An 18,992-nucleotide genomic window follows, 5' to 3' on the forward strand; every position below is an offset into this window, starting at 1 on the left:
ATGCAAAGATTTTACTTGAGTATTTGGTGATTTTGAGTTCAGGTGTCTGGAAAAAGGACACAAGGGTTGATTTTTGTATAGGGATTATCTTTTCCTACCTATACCAGATGAGTGTGCAAACATGAGAGTTAAAACAAACACACAAAAACAAACCCTGGTAAAATCTTGCAGTAATTTCAAACCAGTCACAGCTCTATAAGCACCAAAGGAGCCCCTACAGCAATCAGTGCACTGTCCATGTTACCATCTCCATTTCCATTTACTCACATTGATGTTTAAATGAACCAAACAACTGATAAACAGGCATTTAGACATGCTGAGGTTTAACATCAAGCCCCAAGCCCTCCCTTGCTGAAGCTCTGTCAGTTGACTCCAGGTGAGTCCCACCACCAGGTCAGTTCTTTTCTCTCTGAGGATGCAGGAAAGACTCAGAGAAAATCAAACATACATTTTTATATTCCAAACAACAATGTACAGATTTGGGGAAAAGTCTTTCAGCTTTGCCAGTACTGATCTGCTCAGAGACAGCTCAGGTTACTGATGAAGTTGCCCTACAAACAGGTTTCTAGGTTCAACAAACCAACCAACCCCCTCAGCATATTTCAAGAGAGATGTGCCTTCATAAACCAACAGGAACTGCTCCTCAAATACTCCTGCTTGCCATCATACTTTGCCCCCCCTCCTCAAGCTTTATGTCTATTTTTTACACATGGGTGCCCTTGGAGATGTTGGGGTTTCAAACCCAGAGCCAACTTTCCAAAACACACTGTATTTTGAAAAGCCTATTTTTTTTTTGTTTCACAGACAAAAAAATGAGTTTGCTTCATAAAGCTTTTATACCCTCAAACCCAAAGCCTCCCATACAGCTAAGAATCAAATCCAGCTTTATTTTCCTGCATGAGTCAGGCTGCAGGCAAACAGCTTCTGAGGAAGGCAACTTGGGGTGGAGAACAGAACTGAAGTGAGAAATCCAGCAAAGGATACTTGTTCTTCTAATAGCACACTCCTATTTTCCCAAGACATTTGCTAATATTTTCATTTTAAAAACTAGAGGAAAGCCACCCCCTTCCCCCCAAAAGAAGTTTTAAATATTATAAAGACACACAAGGACACACTTTATTATTTTAACAATTATTGCTATTTTCAGAGCTCCAGCACAGCTACTTCCTTCCATAATTGGACTTCAATCAAACCCTAGTGAGGCTTTTGATCTTGGAAAGAGTAACAACACAGCTCTGTTATCGGCACAGAGGGGGCAAAGAGTAGGACATCCAGCATTTTTCAATAGAAGAAAGTTAATTGCTTTGACTTATATTTATCAAAGGTCATGGCTACAAGTTCTGAGTGCACACACATAACGGTGCACACTGTGAAATCCTGTATAGACTGGCCCAAGTAAATGTTGGGATTATACTATCTATGTGCATTAAAACAAACCAAAAAAAAGCACCAAAAGAAAAAAAAAAGGGAGAAGAAAAAAGCAGCAAAACAATGCTAGATTACTATCCAAATATACCCCAGTGGATGTCCTGCCAAATAGCAAATATGTGGCTGTAAGCTCCAAACTGAAATAAAAGCTTGGCCAGCAGCCCAGAGCTCCACTGTATTTTGCTCAGCCAGCCATAATCTGGCAGAACAGAGTGAACACATTTGCAGCCACGTGATGGAGCAGCCTGGCGGGCCAAGCTGATTTCCTTGTGCTGCTTAAATGTGATCTTCAGACTGTACAGCAGCGGCTCGGGGAGAACGTGAGAAAGTGGGAAACAACCAGCCACAGGCAGCAACAAACTGCTCAGGGAGTCTGCCTAAAGCTTGGGGGTTCCAGGGCTGTGTTTTAGTGTTAACTGGGCTCATTCCACTGGGGTGCTGAGCACCCAGCATTCAGCTGGATCTCGACTGGACTTACACACCAGCAGCTCCTTCCAGATGCAGATCATAATCACAGAATCACAGAATCATAGAATGGATTGGGTTGGAAAAGACCTCTGAGATCATCAAGTCCAACCTTGGTCCAACTCCAGTCCCTTTACCAGATCATGGCACTCAGTGCCACATCCAATCTCAGTTGAAAAACCTCCAGGAATGGTGAATCCACCCCCTCTCTGGGCAGCCCATTCCAATGCCTGAGCACTCTCTCTGCAAAGAATATTTTTCTGATCTCCAACTTCAATTTCCCCTGGCAGACCTTGAGCCCATGCCCCTTGTCCTATTGCTGAGTGCCTGAGAGAAGAGACCAAGCCCCATCTGGCCAGAACTTCCCTTCAGGTAGTTACAGACAGTGATCCTGAGAGAACCTGATTTGGAAAAGGCACTTCACTGTACAGGACTCAGAGCTACCCATCACTGGTTCAAAAATGCAAAATGCTGAGTGACTGAATTTCACCCTGAGGAGACTCAGAGGTGCTCAGGCCTCCCAGGATGTGGCCCCAGGTGGGCTGGGACATCCTCCAGGGTTCAGAGTATGCAGACACCACCTGAACAAGCCCCCCAGTGGCACTGCTGAACACAGAAACACTCATCAAATGAGACAGAATTTGGCCAAAGGATTCAGTCTGAAAATCCTGCAGAGTCTAAAGGGCTAAAAGCTGCTCTGATGATCAGGTATTGTATTTCAATAGAAGTGGTAATAATATTTTTAAATAACTGACTTAATGGACAACAAGCACCCCTGGCCCGAGTCAGAGCTGCACATGTCCCGTGAGAGTGTGTCACATGTGGGGGCAGAAAGAAAAGCCCCAAAACACAAGACCACAGAAGTACATCCCTACTGCAGATAAGAGCAACTCAGCTAAAACAGTCAGCAGAGTACCTCAGAAAAGTGAGATTTGTTTACTTTCTAACAGAAAGAAATTGATAAATGAGACACGTGCAGCACCTGGTGAAATCAGAGATGCACATGAGTTGACAACTACACCTCCAGCTCTTTCCTCCTCTCTGGCTAATGACTCCCCAACACGTGTTCAGAGCAGCTCCAGGACAGAGACTGCCACGATCTTCAACAATGACATCAACCGTGTCGCACTGAGAAAATTGAGCAGATAAGAGACTTTGGGAAAGTGTTTCTTAAACCTGGTGATGAGTCCAGTCCAACTGAAAGATCAGCCTTTCCAAGAGCAGCCCCGTGACTATGGATACATGAACATCAGGCCTTGGAGCCTGGACAATCCATGCCCTGATTTTTAAGTGTCAAGGCACCAATAACTCAGGTGGTTCAAGCAGACACCCAAACCACAGCTGTGCAACATCTGTAACTAAAGGCTTGTGGTTTAACCTCCTCAGAAGGTAGATATGCAGGTTAACTTTAAATACACTGCACTCTTTCCCAATTCTCTCATGTAAGTATAGAGTTGAGTGATGGTGTTGCTCTCAAAAAATAGTTCAATCACCATTCTACCCCACTTCAGAAAAACCTTCAACTGCTGAGTGAGCCTCGTGGCCTTTTGCTTTTGTGAATTAGTGGAGTAAACCACTGTCACAGCACATGGCTGAGGAGCATGACACAGTCCAGATATGTGACTTATTAACCTGATCTCTTATTTATGCTCTTCTCCTCCAAGGGAAGCAATATTCACTACAGGCAGAGGAATTAACTCCTCATTTTTCAGTGTACATCTATCAGTCCCTCGTCACTAACCTGCTTGGGTAGCTGAGGTCCCTGGAAAAGTCTGGAAATCAAGAGTGGGAATTAAACAACGGTGTCTTAAGGTATTTAGAGTTTCACTCTCCAAAGTCTGCACACTCTGCTAATCAGAGGATCACCCACCTCGACAGGCTGTGACCGTGGCCACCCTTCCTTAGCTGCCCAGTTGCATTACTGCACCCTCACCCTGCCATAAGCACAGAGAACTGGGCTATTCCATGGGGCCAGCCCAGCGTATGAAAAGGATACACCAAACTAAATTATCTCAGGATGAATGCAGCAGCAAAAAAAAAAAGAAAAAGAAAAAGAAAAAAACAACAAACCATTGAGCAAACATGTAATGCTGTGAAAATTTTACTTTGACACTGATATGCTGCTGTGGTGTACTTCAAAAAACAGTGAGCTCAGCAGTTGCAGTTATTTCAGATCTGTATCTGATTTTTCACTCTTCCAAAGTTAAGCTCAAGGCAATGTTTCAGTATTAACACACAAAAAAATGCAACATTTCCCAATAAACCCTCTCCAACTTAATCCTGACTGAGGAAGCAGGAAGAAACTCTTATCTTTTCACACAACTTTTTCTTTTTTTTTTTTAAAGACACTTCATGTCACATATGCTACTGCCAGACCAAATGGGCTTTTGAACCTCATGTAAGTGTTCCCTGGCCACAAAGGGTATCTGGAAACAGAATGCAGGGACACAGAGAGGCTCCATCTGATTTGTAAATGCCTAACAAGCCTGTGCTTGGGGCAGAGGGAATGGGACACTGAGGGAGCAGGGGGTCCACCCAGCAGTGCTGCATTACACCGAGAGCGGGTTGTGTCACTACAGCTTTATCCCGACACACCCATATTTTACAGCACACAATGTACTGTACAATTCACAAAGCCAAGAAACTCAACATATCTAATCTGGCAGAAAAACAAAGTCATATCAGGTTAATCCAATTCTTAAATTGCACAACTTTGAAAAGCCAATGGGAAAACAAATCTTCCCCTCGCCTGTGCTTCCCTGTCCCTTCTCCCAGCACACACACCCTGCACGACCCACTTTTCCTCTTTGATCCCTCAGCATTTTTAGCCCACTCTTGCTCTCCCCTGTTCCTCACTCACTCCCAACCTCCCTCCAGCCCTGCCCCCGGTGGCAGAGTGGAAAGTTTCCCAGTGCTGAGCAGGATGAATGGGGAGATGGGCACACAAGGTCACTTGGACAGCTGCCCGCCTGTGATACTGCAATAGTCGTGATAAGAGCCCTCAAACCTGAGTTATCTCACCACAAGGTAGTTCCAACCAAGGCAGTGGAGCTGGGGCGATTCTGCTGCACAAGAGGAACAGGATATTGCAAGGTCATGTAAAAGTTAGATAGTTTTTAGGTAAAGTAACTGCGCTCAGCTTCAGAGAGGATCAAGACCATTCAACTGTCCAGGATCAAAACCTCATAGATATTATTTACAAACCTATAGCTGGTTTACTAACTTTGCTTTTTAAATGAAACCTCAGAGTCTCATATAATCACATAACGTGGGAAGCTGAGGATTCCTAAGGAAGAATAATGGTGGGAAAAAATTTGTGACCACCCCCCCCGCCTCCAACACACACTAATCCAATTAAGTTTGGTTTCTTGCAGATTCTTTTCTCAAAGAGAATTGACATCTCATGGTGTCTAAAAGGCTGTCAGCTTTTCTAGAAGCATTTCACACGGATCAGGCATTTCAAAGGTCTTGTATAAATTTTCAGATGTAGAAAAAGCACATTTACATTACTCTCCCAGCTCAGCAACATATTCCCATCCTATATCCACTCCTGTATCCCCTCACCTATTTTCATGAAATTTTAGGACTGTAATTATTCCTTAAGAATCGCAACTTTTGTGCCACATGTGGTTAAAATCAGCCAGCATACTCAAAAATCAGCAAGCAGGAACAGGCAAGAGGCCACACATACCTAGCATGACTCGATTTGGTTTGCTTTCATAGAAAACCAGGCCAAAAAAAAAATAAAATACCCCAGTGCTCATTTGTCACAGCAGGCAAGAGCTGCAGGAGTTGCAGCCCCAGGAGGGCGATGCCCCCACAACTGCAGGGATCTCACACACCTCACCAACATCCGTATTTCCACTGTGCAGCACAAAGAGGGAACAGTGCTATGGCTGATTGCTGCAGGGCCCTTCAAATTAAGGCTGTTTAACCCTCTCTGGTTTTTTGATGAGGAACAGGATTTGGGTTTGAGTGCTCAGTTCCCACTTACTAAGCATTAAGCTGAGCACACAGCTGGTTTTTTAAGCAGGCTTCTTGCTGGAGAAAGACTCATTTCCAAATGTTGCAATGGTGAGTTTGTAAAAATGACTAAACTGATTTAAGTCATCTCCTCTGCTTCAGTGCAGCCCTCTTGCCTTGAGCCTGGGCTTTATGTTCTGCAGCCTCTCCTCCAAGAAGGTTTAGTGCTATTATTTCGGCAATCTCGCTGCCCTAAAAATATTGATTGCTTCAATAAACACACTTCTGCAGCATTTTGTGCTTTCAAGTTTCACGTTATTGTTCCTTCATTTTTTTCCAAATACAATTTACAGTTTCCTTCCTCTCCACATTTAATTTGAGTGCTTTCAGCTGTACCAGGATTGCTAAGCTACCAGGTCACCTCGAATACACCAATGTCTACATACACATTAAGTAAGTGGGGAGGCCTTGAAGGTGTTTTAAATAAAACTTCAAATCCAGTAAGTGCCACACAAAGTCATGGACCTTGCTATGGACAGAGAACCCTGTTCATTCATTTGTTTATTAAATTCAGGAGCACCAACCAGTTCTGTAATGAATTACTTAATCTTTGACCTATTGTCCACAGCCATGTTCCAGAACAAAGAATTTACAGCAAGCTGAGCTCCCTAAGGCTAATTGGAAAAGAGCACTTCATTTTTTTTTAAACCATTCTGCATCCTCAACAAATCTTTGCCCAACTCTGTATTTTTGCCTCTCTGCTTATACACCTACATATCTAAGGATGGCATTGTGTTACAGGTGAGTTATTGGCCCAGTTCAATCCTTTTCTGCTTGTAGTAAATGTATGTTAATGCATTGACCTGTGGGTTCCTGTCAGGTTTTGTTTCAGTAATAATCTTGATTTGTGTTCCAGTTAAAAAGGAGCTTCAGTTTTCTAGAACCCTAAAGAAATCTGGATTTTTTTTCCTCCTACCTACAGCCATACACCAAAATACAAGCAAAGAGCTGCAAGATGCTCAATGCCTGTTTTAATTAAATGGCAAATAATTTGAACAAGAGAATAATACAAGTAAGATGAAGAGCTAAAGCTGTTTCTCTCAAAGTTGAGCAGAGGACCCTGAAGCAAGACTGGGCCACATCAGAGGAGCTAAGTCATGGTGTTGGATGCTACACAATGAAAATCTGGGCCAAATTTAGCCCTTCAAGATTTAATTGTGAGAACAGGACAGAGAAGCAGAACTGTGCAACAGCTTCAAGAGTGTCAGAACTCTTGAGAGGTTGAAAAATAACCTGTATTTGTTTAAAGCTTGATGGGTAACACCTCAGTTATGCAAAGCCCCAACAGAACAGAAAGAAATGCTGCAAACACATGGTGCCTTACCTGCCTCTGTGTTAGTTCTCCCCACAGTAGCTCTGAAGCTCTCAGGACCAAATTCAGCTTTCTGATGAACAGAGAGCTTCTTTAACACCAAAAAAATGATACAAGCTACAAAAATCTGTTTGTCGTACACTCATTGTGACACAGTTGTGCATTTTACACTCATTTCCTATACCAAGTCATTATGCCTATCTTAGTCCATAAAAGGGAACAGATTTGAGGTTTAAGCAAATAGGTATTTTCAGAGCTTTCATTATCTACTTAATGTAGAAGAAATCAACCCACAGTTTTCCTTGAATGTAACTTAGTTGAAATAATTTTTTCTGATCACCAGTCTTCTGTGAAATTCAGGCAAAATATTGAAAACCTATTTTATTTGTTATGAAAGGAAGGCTTAAAAAAAGAAAATAGAAATTTATGATCATGTTTGTGCAATATAAATACTAAATAGTAGCACTGCCAGGCAAACAAGCTTCTGATTTTATAATGCTCTGAAGTCCTCTTTGCTAATGGTGACTATGCCCCTTCATCCTGTGAAAATTCCACTGGTTCACTGAGAGCTGTTACCCCTCATTAAAAAAAAATAAAAATCAGGAAAGATGAATGACAAGACAGTGAATGGTGACATTTTGCTGCTCCACCTGGGAGCTGAGGGAGAGCAGTCAACAAGCTGCCTGCCTGCTGAGCCACACAGAAATCAGTGAGACCCCTTGAGGAGTAAAGTACTTATTGCTGAGATTAATTGGCAGAATCTGGCCACTGCAGCTCCCACAACTGCCAGTTTGCTGTCATATAAATATGTAAAGATTGAACAATTTAATGTGTTTCCAAGTAGCTTCATCTAATCAGATAATATCAATGTCTTTGTATACATCTCCTGATGAGCTCTGCTCTCTTTACTATATGTATTGTTTTATGAAAGACTTCAGGGTGTACTTGCTTCTTAAATAAAATCAAATCACTGCTCTGAGAGTCTGCAATCACTCTCCAGTGCACTTTGAGATGGACAGCAAAGCTCTGAGAAAGACACTGTGCTTGTTCCAGGTAACTGCAACAAGTCTGACACTCAGACACACTTAAGGTTACCAAAAAACACCAAAACCACAACTATCCTAAGTGTTTCCTGTGTGTATCCTCTTCCTAACTCTGGACAGCCCTCACTTGCCCAAGGAGCTCTATCTGTGCAGAATTCACTATTCCCAACGCGACCTGGAGAGTCAGGCCATGGGTATTTGAAAACATACCATAACACACAAGATTATTTCATGCTGTTTACTGTTTCAACTCTGAATTAGCTTCAAGTTCCTTCATGCAGTTGAGCAATTATTTAACCAATAATCAACATTTAACAGTGAATATTAAAATTAGCTCCCTTGAAGGAGACACAGTGTTCTTGCTTCCAGCATTAACAAGCCTTGTGCATTCAGCACTTTTTTCCCCCCGTTATCATGTGACAGGCTATTTTTAATATTTGCCTGAATATATTTTGCATCTCCCTTTGATCCAGAGAGCTTGTGAGGCTTGTCTGCAGATTGAACCTCCCTTGCTGTGGCAGTCCAGAGTGAAGCTTTTCCATCTCAGTGCGGTCTGGGCATGGGCTGGTGGTGATGGCAGCGCCGCACAGGGCAGGGACACGTGCCTGGGCACATGGTCCTGCAGGCACACGGAGCCTCACGTGAGGCTCAATGTGAAGAGCAGCTCCTGTACCAGCCCCACGGTGGCTGAGCTGGTCATTCCCACTGTCACGTGGGAGACCAAAGGTCAGGAAATTCCCAGCTCCTCTTGGTGCTGCAGGTAGAGCCCTTTGCCTCTAAGAGAGGGGGGCTCATGCAATACCTTCCTGCTTGTAAACAGTGATTATTAAAGCTTAGGAGAGGATTCTGCAGGGCAGGCTGGCAGCTGGGAATGCCGCCCTTCGCTCTGAACGGCTGGAGGAGGAGGTCATATGAAGGAACACAGGGGAATGGAGGGAGGCTGCAATAAAGGGAGTGTTGCACACACACCCTTTCTGGGCTGCCCCTGCACCAAGTCATCCCCAGTATCCAGCCAGGAGGCTGCATGGAGCAAGAACAGACCTCTCCCAGTTGGCTGCTGTGCCTGTCGCAAACAGGAGCTCCAAGAAAACGCCGAAAGCCACCCAGCCCTGCCTGGTGTCAGTCACACAGCTCAGCGCCTGTGTGAAGCAAGAGGCAGTGGATACAGATCACAGAATCACAGACTATTCTGAGTTGGAAGGGACCCACAAGGATCATTGAGTCCATAATGTACTCTGCATGGAATATCTCTGCTGAATAAACAAACCATGACATTTAATAAAAATCTTTGTGTTCCTAGGGGGGTTAGAGGTATAAGCACACTTCACCTGCAAACAGTTCTCAGCTTTTTGATTAACATGCCTCTAAATATTTTTTTATAACTGAAAGCGAAGACTCGCAGGTATTGCACAGAGTTATATTTCTGCAGCAGATTACAAAGATTGTTTATCCTTTTTTTCTTTCCTTAAATAATCTTTGGCAAATAGTCGAAGGCACCCAGCCATCCAGGCAACACAGACCGAAAACCACCATCATGGAACACAGAGAAGGAGGGAGTTCTCTCAGAGCCTCCCACAACCTCACTTTCCTCAGGGAGCAGGGCAGAAACACACCTGGTTATCCATCCCTGTGACAGCCCCACATCCAAGGCTTTGGAGGCAAACAAAGAACTCAGATCTAAACCACAAAATCCCACCAGGCTTAGCTGATGCTTCTGAACTCTAATTCACACCATACAAACGCTTTACAGAACCTGCCCCAGTCATTCCCCTCAGGGCTATACAGGGAAAGAGCCAGGTAAAAAGCAACATCAGTTGGTTACCTGCAAACCTGCTAAAAATTACTCCAAATTTCCTTAAGGGCTCTGCTGTTAAACAGAGATTTACATTCCATCAAAAAACAAGGCAAAAGACAACACAAGGTGTGCAACAGATGAAGAACCACAAAAACGTGTTTGCAGTAATGGGTTATTTTTAAAAGCTTCATAAAATCTGAAAACCTTTTTCTGAGAAGACTATCCATTTCTACCAACCTACCAGCATCCAATACCGGGACAAAAAAAGAAGTTTTAAATGCATCTACACATGACAATGACTGTTGGTCTGGAATGCAAAAATTAAACAAAACACAGTTTTTTATTAACAGAATCAGTACTGTGAAAATCCACAGTTCCAATCTTGCAACAGCCATAGCCCTATGTCTCTCCTTACCAAAAGAAAACCAATCCTTGCTATGGGTACATCCCCTTAACAGAAATATAAAAGCAGATGCTTGTTTTACTCTTTGCAGATTATAAACTGGTGAGTCTTAACATTTTTCCACTAACCAGACCACCTGAGCTGGAAATACAGAATTTGTATTCAAATAAATTTATACAGATTCTTTTTGTTGTTACTTTTTGGGGGGCTGGGTGGGAATCAGTGAGGATTTTGGTGATGTCCTGCCTACAGCCAGGTCAGCTGAGCCCGATGATACTCCTGAGTGACCACCAGTGCAGATTTCCTGATTTCCAGAGATGGTATAAAACACGTTTGGGCAATGCCACTCACTCCCACACACAGATGGGTGCACACAATTAAACCTCTTGTCCCAGACACCGCGGGCACATCCCTGGTCACACTCAGGGCTCCACGTGCAGGTGAATCCCACCCCGGACACGGCACAGCCAGGCTGGGAATTCTGACCAACCGCAGTGACGCCCAAACCTGCAGAGCCCTCCAGGCAGGGACAGGAGCAGCACAGAGTTTGACCCTTCCTTCAGCTCCACATGCTCAAACAGGCTTCCAACGCAGGGCAAAAGTCAGAAGACACACCAAGGAAATATTTGTAGGAGAATTGTATGTATATGTATGTATGGCCAGACTTTGAAAACCAAGATTTGGGAGAATTACTAGCACCTAAAAAATGCATTTTCCTAAAGGATTACAAGAAATGAATTTTTATTGTAATTGTATACTCTACACTAGTTTTTCCTGGGGTTATTATAACAATACACATCCCAACAGCTATGAATACTGGAATGCTAGCACACACCAATTAAACACCCTTACAATATGTGGCAGTTTAAAAAAAAATCTATTTTAAAAGTCTTAAGATACATTAACCAACAGGCTCCATAGGAATGATTTTAACATTTACCTCTGTATTGCAAAGCAGCACATTTGCCTTGGCACTTTTATGACAACCCTAAATGTTCACTTTTACTCAATTTTTTTAAATATATACTGTTATATCCTCAAACTTGCTCAAATGCTAAACTGTAAGATGATCTTCTCTTCAAAACTGATCATCAAAGTAAGATTTTCATATGACAGCACATAAAAATTTCAATGACCTGATGATAAACCAGACTACTGTTAATTAAGTCACAGTTCCTACCTGTAATGAGGGGTAAGAAAATATTATTTAAGGAGTGAAATGAGCTCCCTTTTATAAAAGCCACATTTAACAAAAAATTCTATTCTCCTTAAGGAAAGATGTTCTGGGGGAAAATATCTGCAAATTTAGAGGTTTTATCCTACCCCACGAGACACGACATCCTTTACAACAATAAAAAATTGCACAGTGAGGCAAGTTCATAACCCTGAGCTGCAAATGGCTTAGGAAAAAGCTAAAAAAAATCAATGAGTTGAAAAATCACACAGACAGCTAATTACAAATAAATTCTGACAGGTGGTCGTTAAAAACCTGGCTCATAACCAGGCTCCTCTGAAAAAAAGAGAATGAGGACAGATTATCTCCTTTTAATTTTGTGTGTGCATATGCAACAGAAAACAGTGTGGATACAAGCAATATTTTTAAAGCTGGCTCTGAAAAAGCAAAGGGTTTTATATCCTGCTCTTTTAACTTTGGAAACCCTTATAAGTTATTAGTTAACCATGAAAAGCCTTGAAACTGAATTACAAAGCGAAGTCAAATCCACATAAAAGTAAATGAAATCCATGACTAAACAAACACTTCTGATGGGGGGCCAAGAAACCTGTTAACAGGTTTGAGAGGTTTTGGGGGGGGTTATTTCTTTTTAACGAGACAGCAATGTTGCAGGCTTGTAAGACTTTCCTATTTCATCCTGCTCCACAACTTCTGTACCTCTATTTATTTATTTTGCCTCCTTATCAGATGATTCTGACAATGACTTCGCACGCTGAGCATGGCAAAGGATCAAGCAGAAGTAGAGGAGTGGTTTCCTGCTGCCAAGAGCACAGTTTGCTCTAGCACACCTCATGTGAGCAGAAGAGCACAGTAAATAAGTCACTCTTGGTACTTTTTTATTCTTTTTTAAAGAAAAAAGGCAAAGCTTCATGTTTTCCAAACTTCAGCGTTGACACCGTTCCACTGGCCATGATCTCAGCCATGCTGGTGTGAAGCCAGAGCAGTTACATTCTGGATTCATACTCGTGTCTCTAAAGGGATGATCTCAAGTGCTAATAAACTAATAGAAGACTTCCACTGACATCAAACGGGTTGGAGTTGTGCATTACAACCAGACCTTGGACTCCATGATGTTTTCTTAAGCTTGAGGTGACTACAGATGCAAGTTACAAACTCAGGTCAGAGTTTCACTCAGTTTACGCCAATTTAAGCAAGATTATAATGTAGTTCCAAAATTCAGTTCCTGTGGCAAATTTTACTTTGCTCAATAGAGAGTAAAATTATGGCCAAAATTTCAAATGAGCTTTAACTTCAAAACAAGTGCCCACTCCTGTGTTCTCACATCAAATATGGGCTGAAGGCATGTTCCCTTTCATAGACCTCCCTGCTCATTTAACAATATGGCATCTCTGCCACTCTGTTTGTGGTCTTTTTACCTGCTGCCAGCAAGGTTACCAACAAAGAAAAGAAGTCTCCTTGGAATTTTCACAGCTTCCTTAGATAATTTAAGCAAAAATCCTGGTGGAGCAATTTACTGATAACTAGAACCATTATTTCTATTTTCTGGAGTGTGAATGACTCAAATCCTATGGGCTCTAGGCTGCCTGCCAAGTGCACAGGGAGAAGTTCTGATTTACCCTGAGGAGGAGGAGGGCTCCTGCCAAATTCCCTGGGGAAGTTCTTGGGGCTGATTTACCTGGTCTGACCGGGCTCTGCATGCAGTTCTGCGACACCATGCCTGGATGGACTGAAGTAGAAGCCCTGCTGCTGAGGTCCATGACAGAAGGTGATGCTGAGGTAGCTTGCTGGAGACCTGACTGGTGTGGGCTTGGCTCGTGCTGGTTTGGGCTGGGTGGAATGCCATTTTCTGAGAGGAATTCTTCCAGGTCCATGTATTCCAACTGGAAAGTGTCTCCATCGTATGGCAGTGTCTTGTCCCATAATGTTGGACCCAAGAAAGCTGACTGAGGGACTGTGGTACCAGTGCTGTCATCATCTAACTTCTTCTCTTTGTCTTTTTCTTTACCGAATGCTTCAACAGAAAAAATAATAAAAACGTAAGAGGTCAGTAATTATAATATGAGCTACTACTAATTCCATTATCTCTGCTGCACTCAGAGGTGGTAAGAAAGGAATACTCCCTGCAGAGAAACTGATTCACTTTATTGATTCACTTGATAGAGAACTGAGGGGTCAGTGCCAACTGAGCACCTTTGCTGGATCCAACCACGTTCTATGAGATTTCCCTCTATTTTTAGTTAACAATTCCATGGCATTGAATATCAGCTTAAATAAACACTCAACAGACTTAAAAGTGAGTATTTAAGTATTGCAGCAAACTGGAAGCTGTTGGTGTATTCTGTTGCAAAGGAATAATCGTAACCTGAAATTCCCAGAATTTGCTGCTGTGCCATATTTCAAAATTAAGGTCCCAGCCTTGCTGGTCCTTTCACAAGGAAAGCAGCCCTGAAATTTCAACACTTCTTCACGTTACTAATGCAGTGACAGGTCACGATTTTGGTGTGCACAAGACACAACGAAAAACTCAAAGGCAGAAGCAAAGAAGAAGTTAAACTGATGCTTTCTCATTTCTACAACACCCAGTGAGTCCTACACAAACATTTTAAGGGAAACGCCTGATATCTCCACAAGATTTGCGAGGAATCCGAACTGATAGAGCTTCCTGTCAACCACCGAGCCTTCGCCGCGTTTTATTTTTAACCTCATGCAACAGTGAAATCCTGCCGAGGATACAGGAAGAAAGAAGCCTTGTGGCTCCCCAAAACCTTCCCTGGGTTTGAGTTTTTGATCCTGGAGAATCCTTGGCGCGGCTCTGCCCGCGCTGCCTCCGCTTTTCCGCGGAAAGCCGCAACTTTCTCCCGCTAAACCGGGGGGGGATGCGGGGCCGGCAGGGGTTTGTTCCGGGGTTCGGGTGGGGGTCCCAAAACCCAGCAGCGCCCGAGGAAACACCCGCTGCCCTCCACCTTCATCCCCGTTAGGTCAGACCGAACCGTCCCGGGGCTCAATCCCCGCAGTTGGGGGGACACAGAAGGGGTGGGAGGAAGGGAAAAAGGGACAGCGATGCCCTCCGGGGATGGGGGCGAGGGGAAAGCCGAGGGAGCGAGTGCGGCCCGCCGGGGAAGCCTCACCGTCTTCGTGAGCGAGCGGCAGCTTGAGCGGGTTTTCCAGCAGCGACTTCAGCACGCCGTAGGTGGGCGGCAGGAACGGGGGGTTCAGCGGGAGCGGCCGCGACATGGTCGCTGTGGAGGGAGAGGACGAGGAGGAGGAGGAAGAGGAGGTGGGGGGGCAGCTGCTCGGCGAGCGGGTCCTTCCCTTCCTTCCCGCCTGCCGAACACGGGTGCGGGGTCGGTGGCGAGGGGGACAGGGCGGGGACCGGGCGCGGGTCGGGCCCCTCCGCCGCGCAGCAGGAGCAGGAGCAGGAGCAGCAGAAGGAGCAGGAGGAGCAGCAGCAGCTCCGCCGCCGCCGCCGCCGCCGCTCCCGCCGCCCGCTCTGCGCCGCTCTGCGCGCGCCCGCCCCGCGCCCACGTGCAGCCGCCGCCGCCGCTGACGTCACTCCCGGTAACGGCCCCGCCATTGGCGCAAGGGTCGCGCCACGCCCCCTTGTGGTGGCCACGCCCCCTGTAAGCCCCGCCCCGGCACGCGCGGGGACGGCTGGGGGGAGCCCCCGGTAACCGGGAGGGATGTTAATGAGATGTTAATGAGATGGTAATGAGATGGTAATGAGGGTGACCGTTTGACCCCCGCGCGGTGCGTCTGAGTGTGAAGGTGCCCCCCGCCCCCGACCCCCGGGAGCGGCACCCGCGGTGTGTGAGGGGCGCCCGGCGGGTCGCGGGGCCCACTCGCTCCGGAGGATTTGGTTGGAGCCGCACGGAGCTCCCGCAGCTCCCAGTGTTCCCAGTGGCTCCCAGTGGCTCCCAGTGTTCCCGGTGTTCCCAACGCCTCCCAGTGTTCCCAGTGGCTCCCGGTGTTTCCAGTACCTCCCAGTGCTCCCGGTGCCCTCCAGCGCCTTTCAGCACCGCCAAGTGCCTCCCAGTGCTTCCAAGCGCCTCTCTATTCCCAATGGCTCCCAGTGCTTCTCCGAGCCTCCAAGTGTCTCCCCAGTGCTCCCAGTGCCTCCCAGCATCTCCAAGCACCTCTCAATTCTCCTAATGCCTCCAAGTGCCTCCCAGTGCTCCCAGTGCCTCTCTCCCAGGTACCCCGGGGTGACAGTGCTGTCATGACCACAAGCAGGGTTGGCTCCCACCATCCCACAGAATCCTTTGGGTTGGAAAGGACCGCTGGAGATCCCCCAGTCCAACCGCCCTGCCAAGGTCCAGGTGGGTTTGGAATGTCTCCAGACAGGGAGACTCCTGCCAGAGCTCAAGGAGCATTTGGACAATGCTCTCAGGCACATGGTGGGATTGTTGGGGTGTCCTGTGCAGGACCACGAGTTGGACTGGATGATCCTTGTGGGTCCCTTCCAGCTCAGGCTATTCTGATTCTCTGATCTGTAATTACATGCACTGACTAGCATGTCATCAAATGATCTGGCTCAAACAAGCAAAGAATCCAAGTCCAAAGTACATTCAAATCAATAAAACTGCACTGGCACAACCAAAAACCTGAAAACTGAGGATTGTGATTATCAGCCCCTCCAGAACCAGAGACAGAGTGACATGAACGGACTTAGGGCAGGGCTGAGCAGGGCTTGTGAAGAACCTTTGGATGCCACAGATGCCACACGACTGGAGCAGGAGTGTGACAATATCAGCACAGGAGTTTTTAAGGGTCACCTAACCAAGAAAAAAACCCTGGATTATTAAATGATTGTACACATACCAGTGTTGCCTCAGACAGCCAAATTGCTGGTTACTGGAAACCTTTAATTACAGAGGTACAGATGAGTGACAAAGATTAGGGCGATTGCCAATCCATATGCAGATGTGGTACAGAATGTTTCTTCTATGCTGTACAGAGAAAAATAGATACGTTTAGGAGATATGATAAGCAGTGAAGAGAAGAGAATAGAAGGTGTAAAAGTAATGGCCATACTGGGGCACACCAGTAACGAGACTGGTTCAGGGTGCAAGGGAAACTCAACTTGAGCCCAACTAGTTTTGGTTTTGTGGTTATTGATCATTACAGACAAAAACACTCTCAAGAGAAAGAAACATTTTCAAGGCAACAGAATGACAGGAAACCTGCACTGCCTCACTGCTTTTCACCGAATGGGGTAAATTATGTCTGAATCAGTGCAAGTGTGGAACAAAAGGAAGCAACCAGACACTGGTCACTGTATACAGTTACAGACCCTGCATTCCCAACACCCAGGAGCTGGGAATCTCCAGGGTGAGAAAGCCAAAACAGCTCTTCTTGATTCATGGAGCAGCCAGGAAAGCTGAGTGGAGTACCTGAGCAGGGTGCTGGAGCTGTTATTTTCGGTTTCACAGTACATCAGGAGCAGTAATTTAACTCCAGCCTTGCCACACAGGCAGCTTTCCTGAAAAGTAGCCTAAATTCCAGGCTGTCAGGACACCACAATGTTTTCTGTACCTACAGGTTACTGAGTTTTGCTTTTATTGGCTACAATTCCTTTGCTATTTTGACCACTGGCTGACCCCACATACTGCAGTCCAGGTAAGGCAAACCAAGACAAAACACAGCTAATGATACACTACCTGAATTTCTCCATATTCCAACGGAAATAGTCTTTTTGCTGTTTGTTCTTAGCTTAGCATTCACCCATTAAATGTTTATTTTATGGCTTATGAAAGACTATGCAGCAACTTCGGGTTTATATAGAAATTATCTTGATGGATACCCTATTAAAAACCAAAATAATCTCAGCCCATTTTTATTTCTGCTTCTGGTTGTTTCCATCACCGAAGTGAGCTCAGTTATATGTCCCAAAGGTTCGATTCTTTTCATACCAAGTACCCACTGGTTAATGTACCATTAATCTTTTTTAAGTGATTCTTTTCTTTAGCAAAGACAATTTAAAAGGAAAATTTTAAACCTGAAATTTCTTTATAGCTATCAGGGATCCTTCTACCAAGGTGTGCTAAGCATACCGTATCTCTGCTGCCACACAGGCTGGGTGGGGACTGCCAGGTGACCACAGCCTTGGGCTATCCCACCTGGACAGGTGTTGGATCGGGAGTACTTGGTAGCACTCTGAGCAGCCACAGACACCCATCCCTGCTAACCATGGACACCCACTCTTTCCACCCATGGATACCTATCACTGCCCAGCTCTGGGTACCCACAGACACCCATCCCTGCTACCCACGGGCATCCACCCCTGCCCAGCTCCGAGCAGCCACAGACACCCATCACTGGTGCGCTATCGGTTTTTTTGTGATTCCAGCTAGAATTTCACCGCGTTTCACCCCAGCCCCATGCCCTGCCCAGCGGGTCACGGCTGCAGACCCACGAGTATCGCGGTGGTGCCCACGGGGTGGCTTTCCCGGCGCGTTCCCGGGGACGCGCTCCTGTCGGGGAGGTACCGACACCGCGACCCCCGCAAAGCGCTGAGCGCGGCACCGGCCGCTGGGGCTGGGCAGGGCTGAGGACACGGACACAGACACGGACACACGGACACAGGGACACCGACACGAACACACGGACACGGGTCTCCCCGCCCGCCGGTCACGCGCGCGGGCTGTGACCTACTTTGTGCCGATGGCGGGGCCCGCGGGCGGGAGCGCGCACAGACCCCCCCCTCCTCCCGGCACTCCCGGGCTTGTTCCGCCCCCGCAGCACCGGGTGGGAAGGGACCCGCCCGGGCGGTGTCCTGCTGGAACTGCGAGGGATGTCCTCTGGGAGAACGGGGGTCCCGTTGGCAGCGTCTTGCCGGGGAGGGATGTCTTGCCGGGCGATCTGTCGGGGATGTCCTACCGGGGAGGGGATATCCTGCCGAAATGGGAGATATCCTGCCGTGGGACCGTGTCCCTCTGCTGGGGAGGGGGATGTCCTATCGGAGGACAGGGATGTCCTGCCGCGGGGGTCCCGCCGGGGCGAGCGGCGGCACCAACACCGACGCCTGCAGCGCCGCCGCCCCCCCGCGTCACCTCCCGTGACCCCGCCGTGTCCCCGCCGTGTCCCCGCTGTGTCCTGTGTCCAGCCCCACGGCGGGGACCGTGCGGGACGTGCTGTGGCCGTGTCGGGCCCCCCTGCCCGGCCCCCGTGTCCTCGGGGCTGCGGTGCCGCTGCCCCGCTCGGAGCCGCCCCCGCGGGGGCGAAGCTGCTTCGGGAGCGCTGCGGGGCAGAGGCCGCGCTCGGGTCGCGATGTCCCATCTGGAGGGACAGTGGGGACCGCTGGTGACGCGTTTGTGTGACTCTTGACCTGC

At 46.6% G+C, this 18,992-nt stretch overlaps 1 protein-coding gene across 2 annotated transcripts in view; it reads right to left on the minus strand.

Annotated features, from left to right (window-relative positions):
- HLF (HLF transcription factor, PAR bZIP family member) overlaps nucleotides 1-15,175 on the minus strand; it is a 35,117-nt gene extending 19,942 nt beyond the window's left edge. For both annotated transcript variants that reach the window (XM_071573296.1, XM_071573294.1), the window contains exons 1-2: nucleotides 14,793-15,175; nucleotides 13,340-13,675 (exon numbers count right to left, since the gene is read on the minus strand). In XM_071573296.1, the coding sequence (XP_071429397.1) occupies nucleotides 13,340-13,675; nucleotides 14,793-14,898 (442 nt within the window). In that variant the 5' untranslated portion in view covers nucleotides 14,899-15,175. The remainder of the gene's footprint in view (nucleotides 1-13,339; nucleotides 13,676-14,792) is intronic.
- Between the last annotated feature and the right edge of the window lie 3,817 nt (nucleotides 15,176-18,992).

Source organism: Pithys albifrons, chromosome 19 (assembly GCF_047495875.1).
Source record: "Pithys albifrons albifrons isolate INPA30051 chromosome 19, PitAlb_v1, whole genome shotgun sequence".
In the NCBI taxonomy this organism is placed as follows: domain Eukaryota; kingdom Metazoa; phylum Chordata; class Aves; order Passeriformes; family Thamnophilidae; genus Pithys; species Pithys albifrons.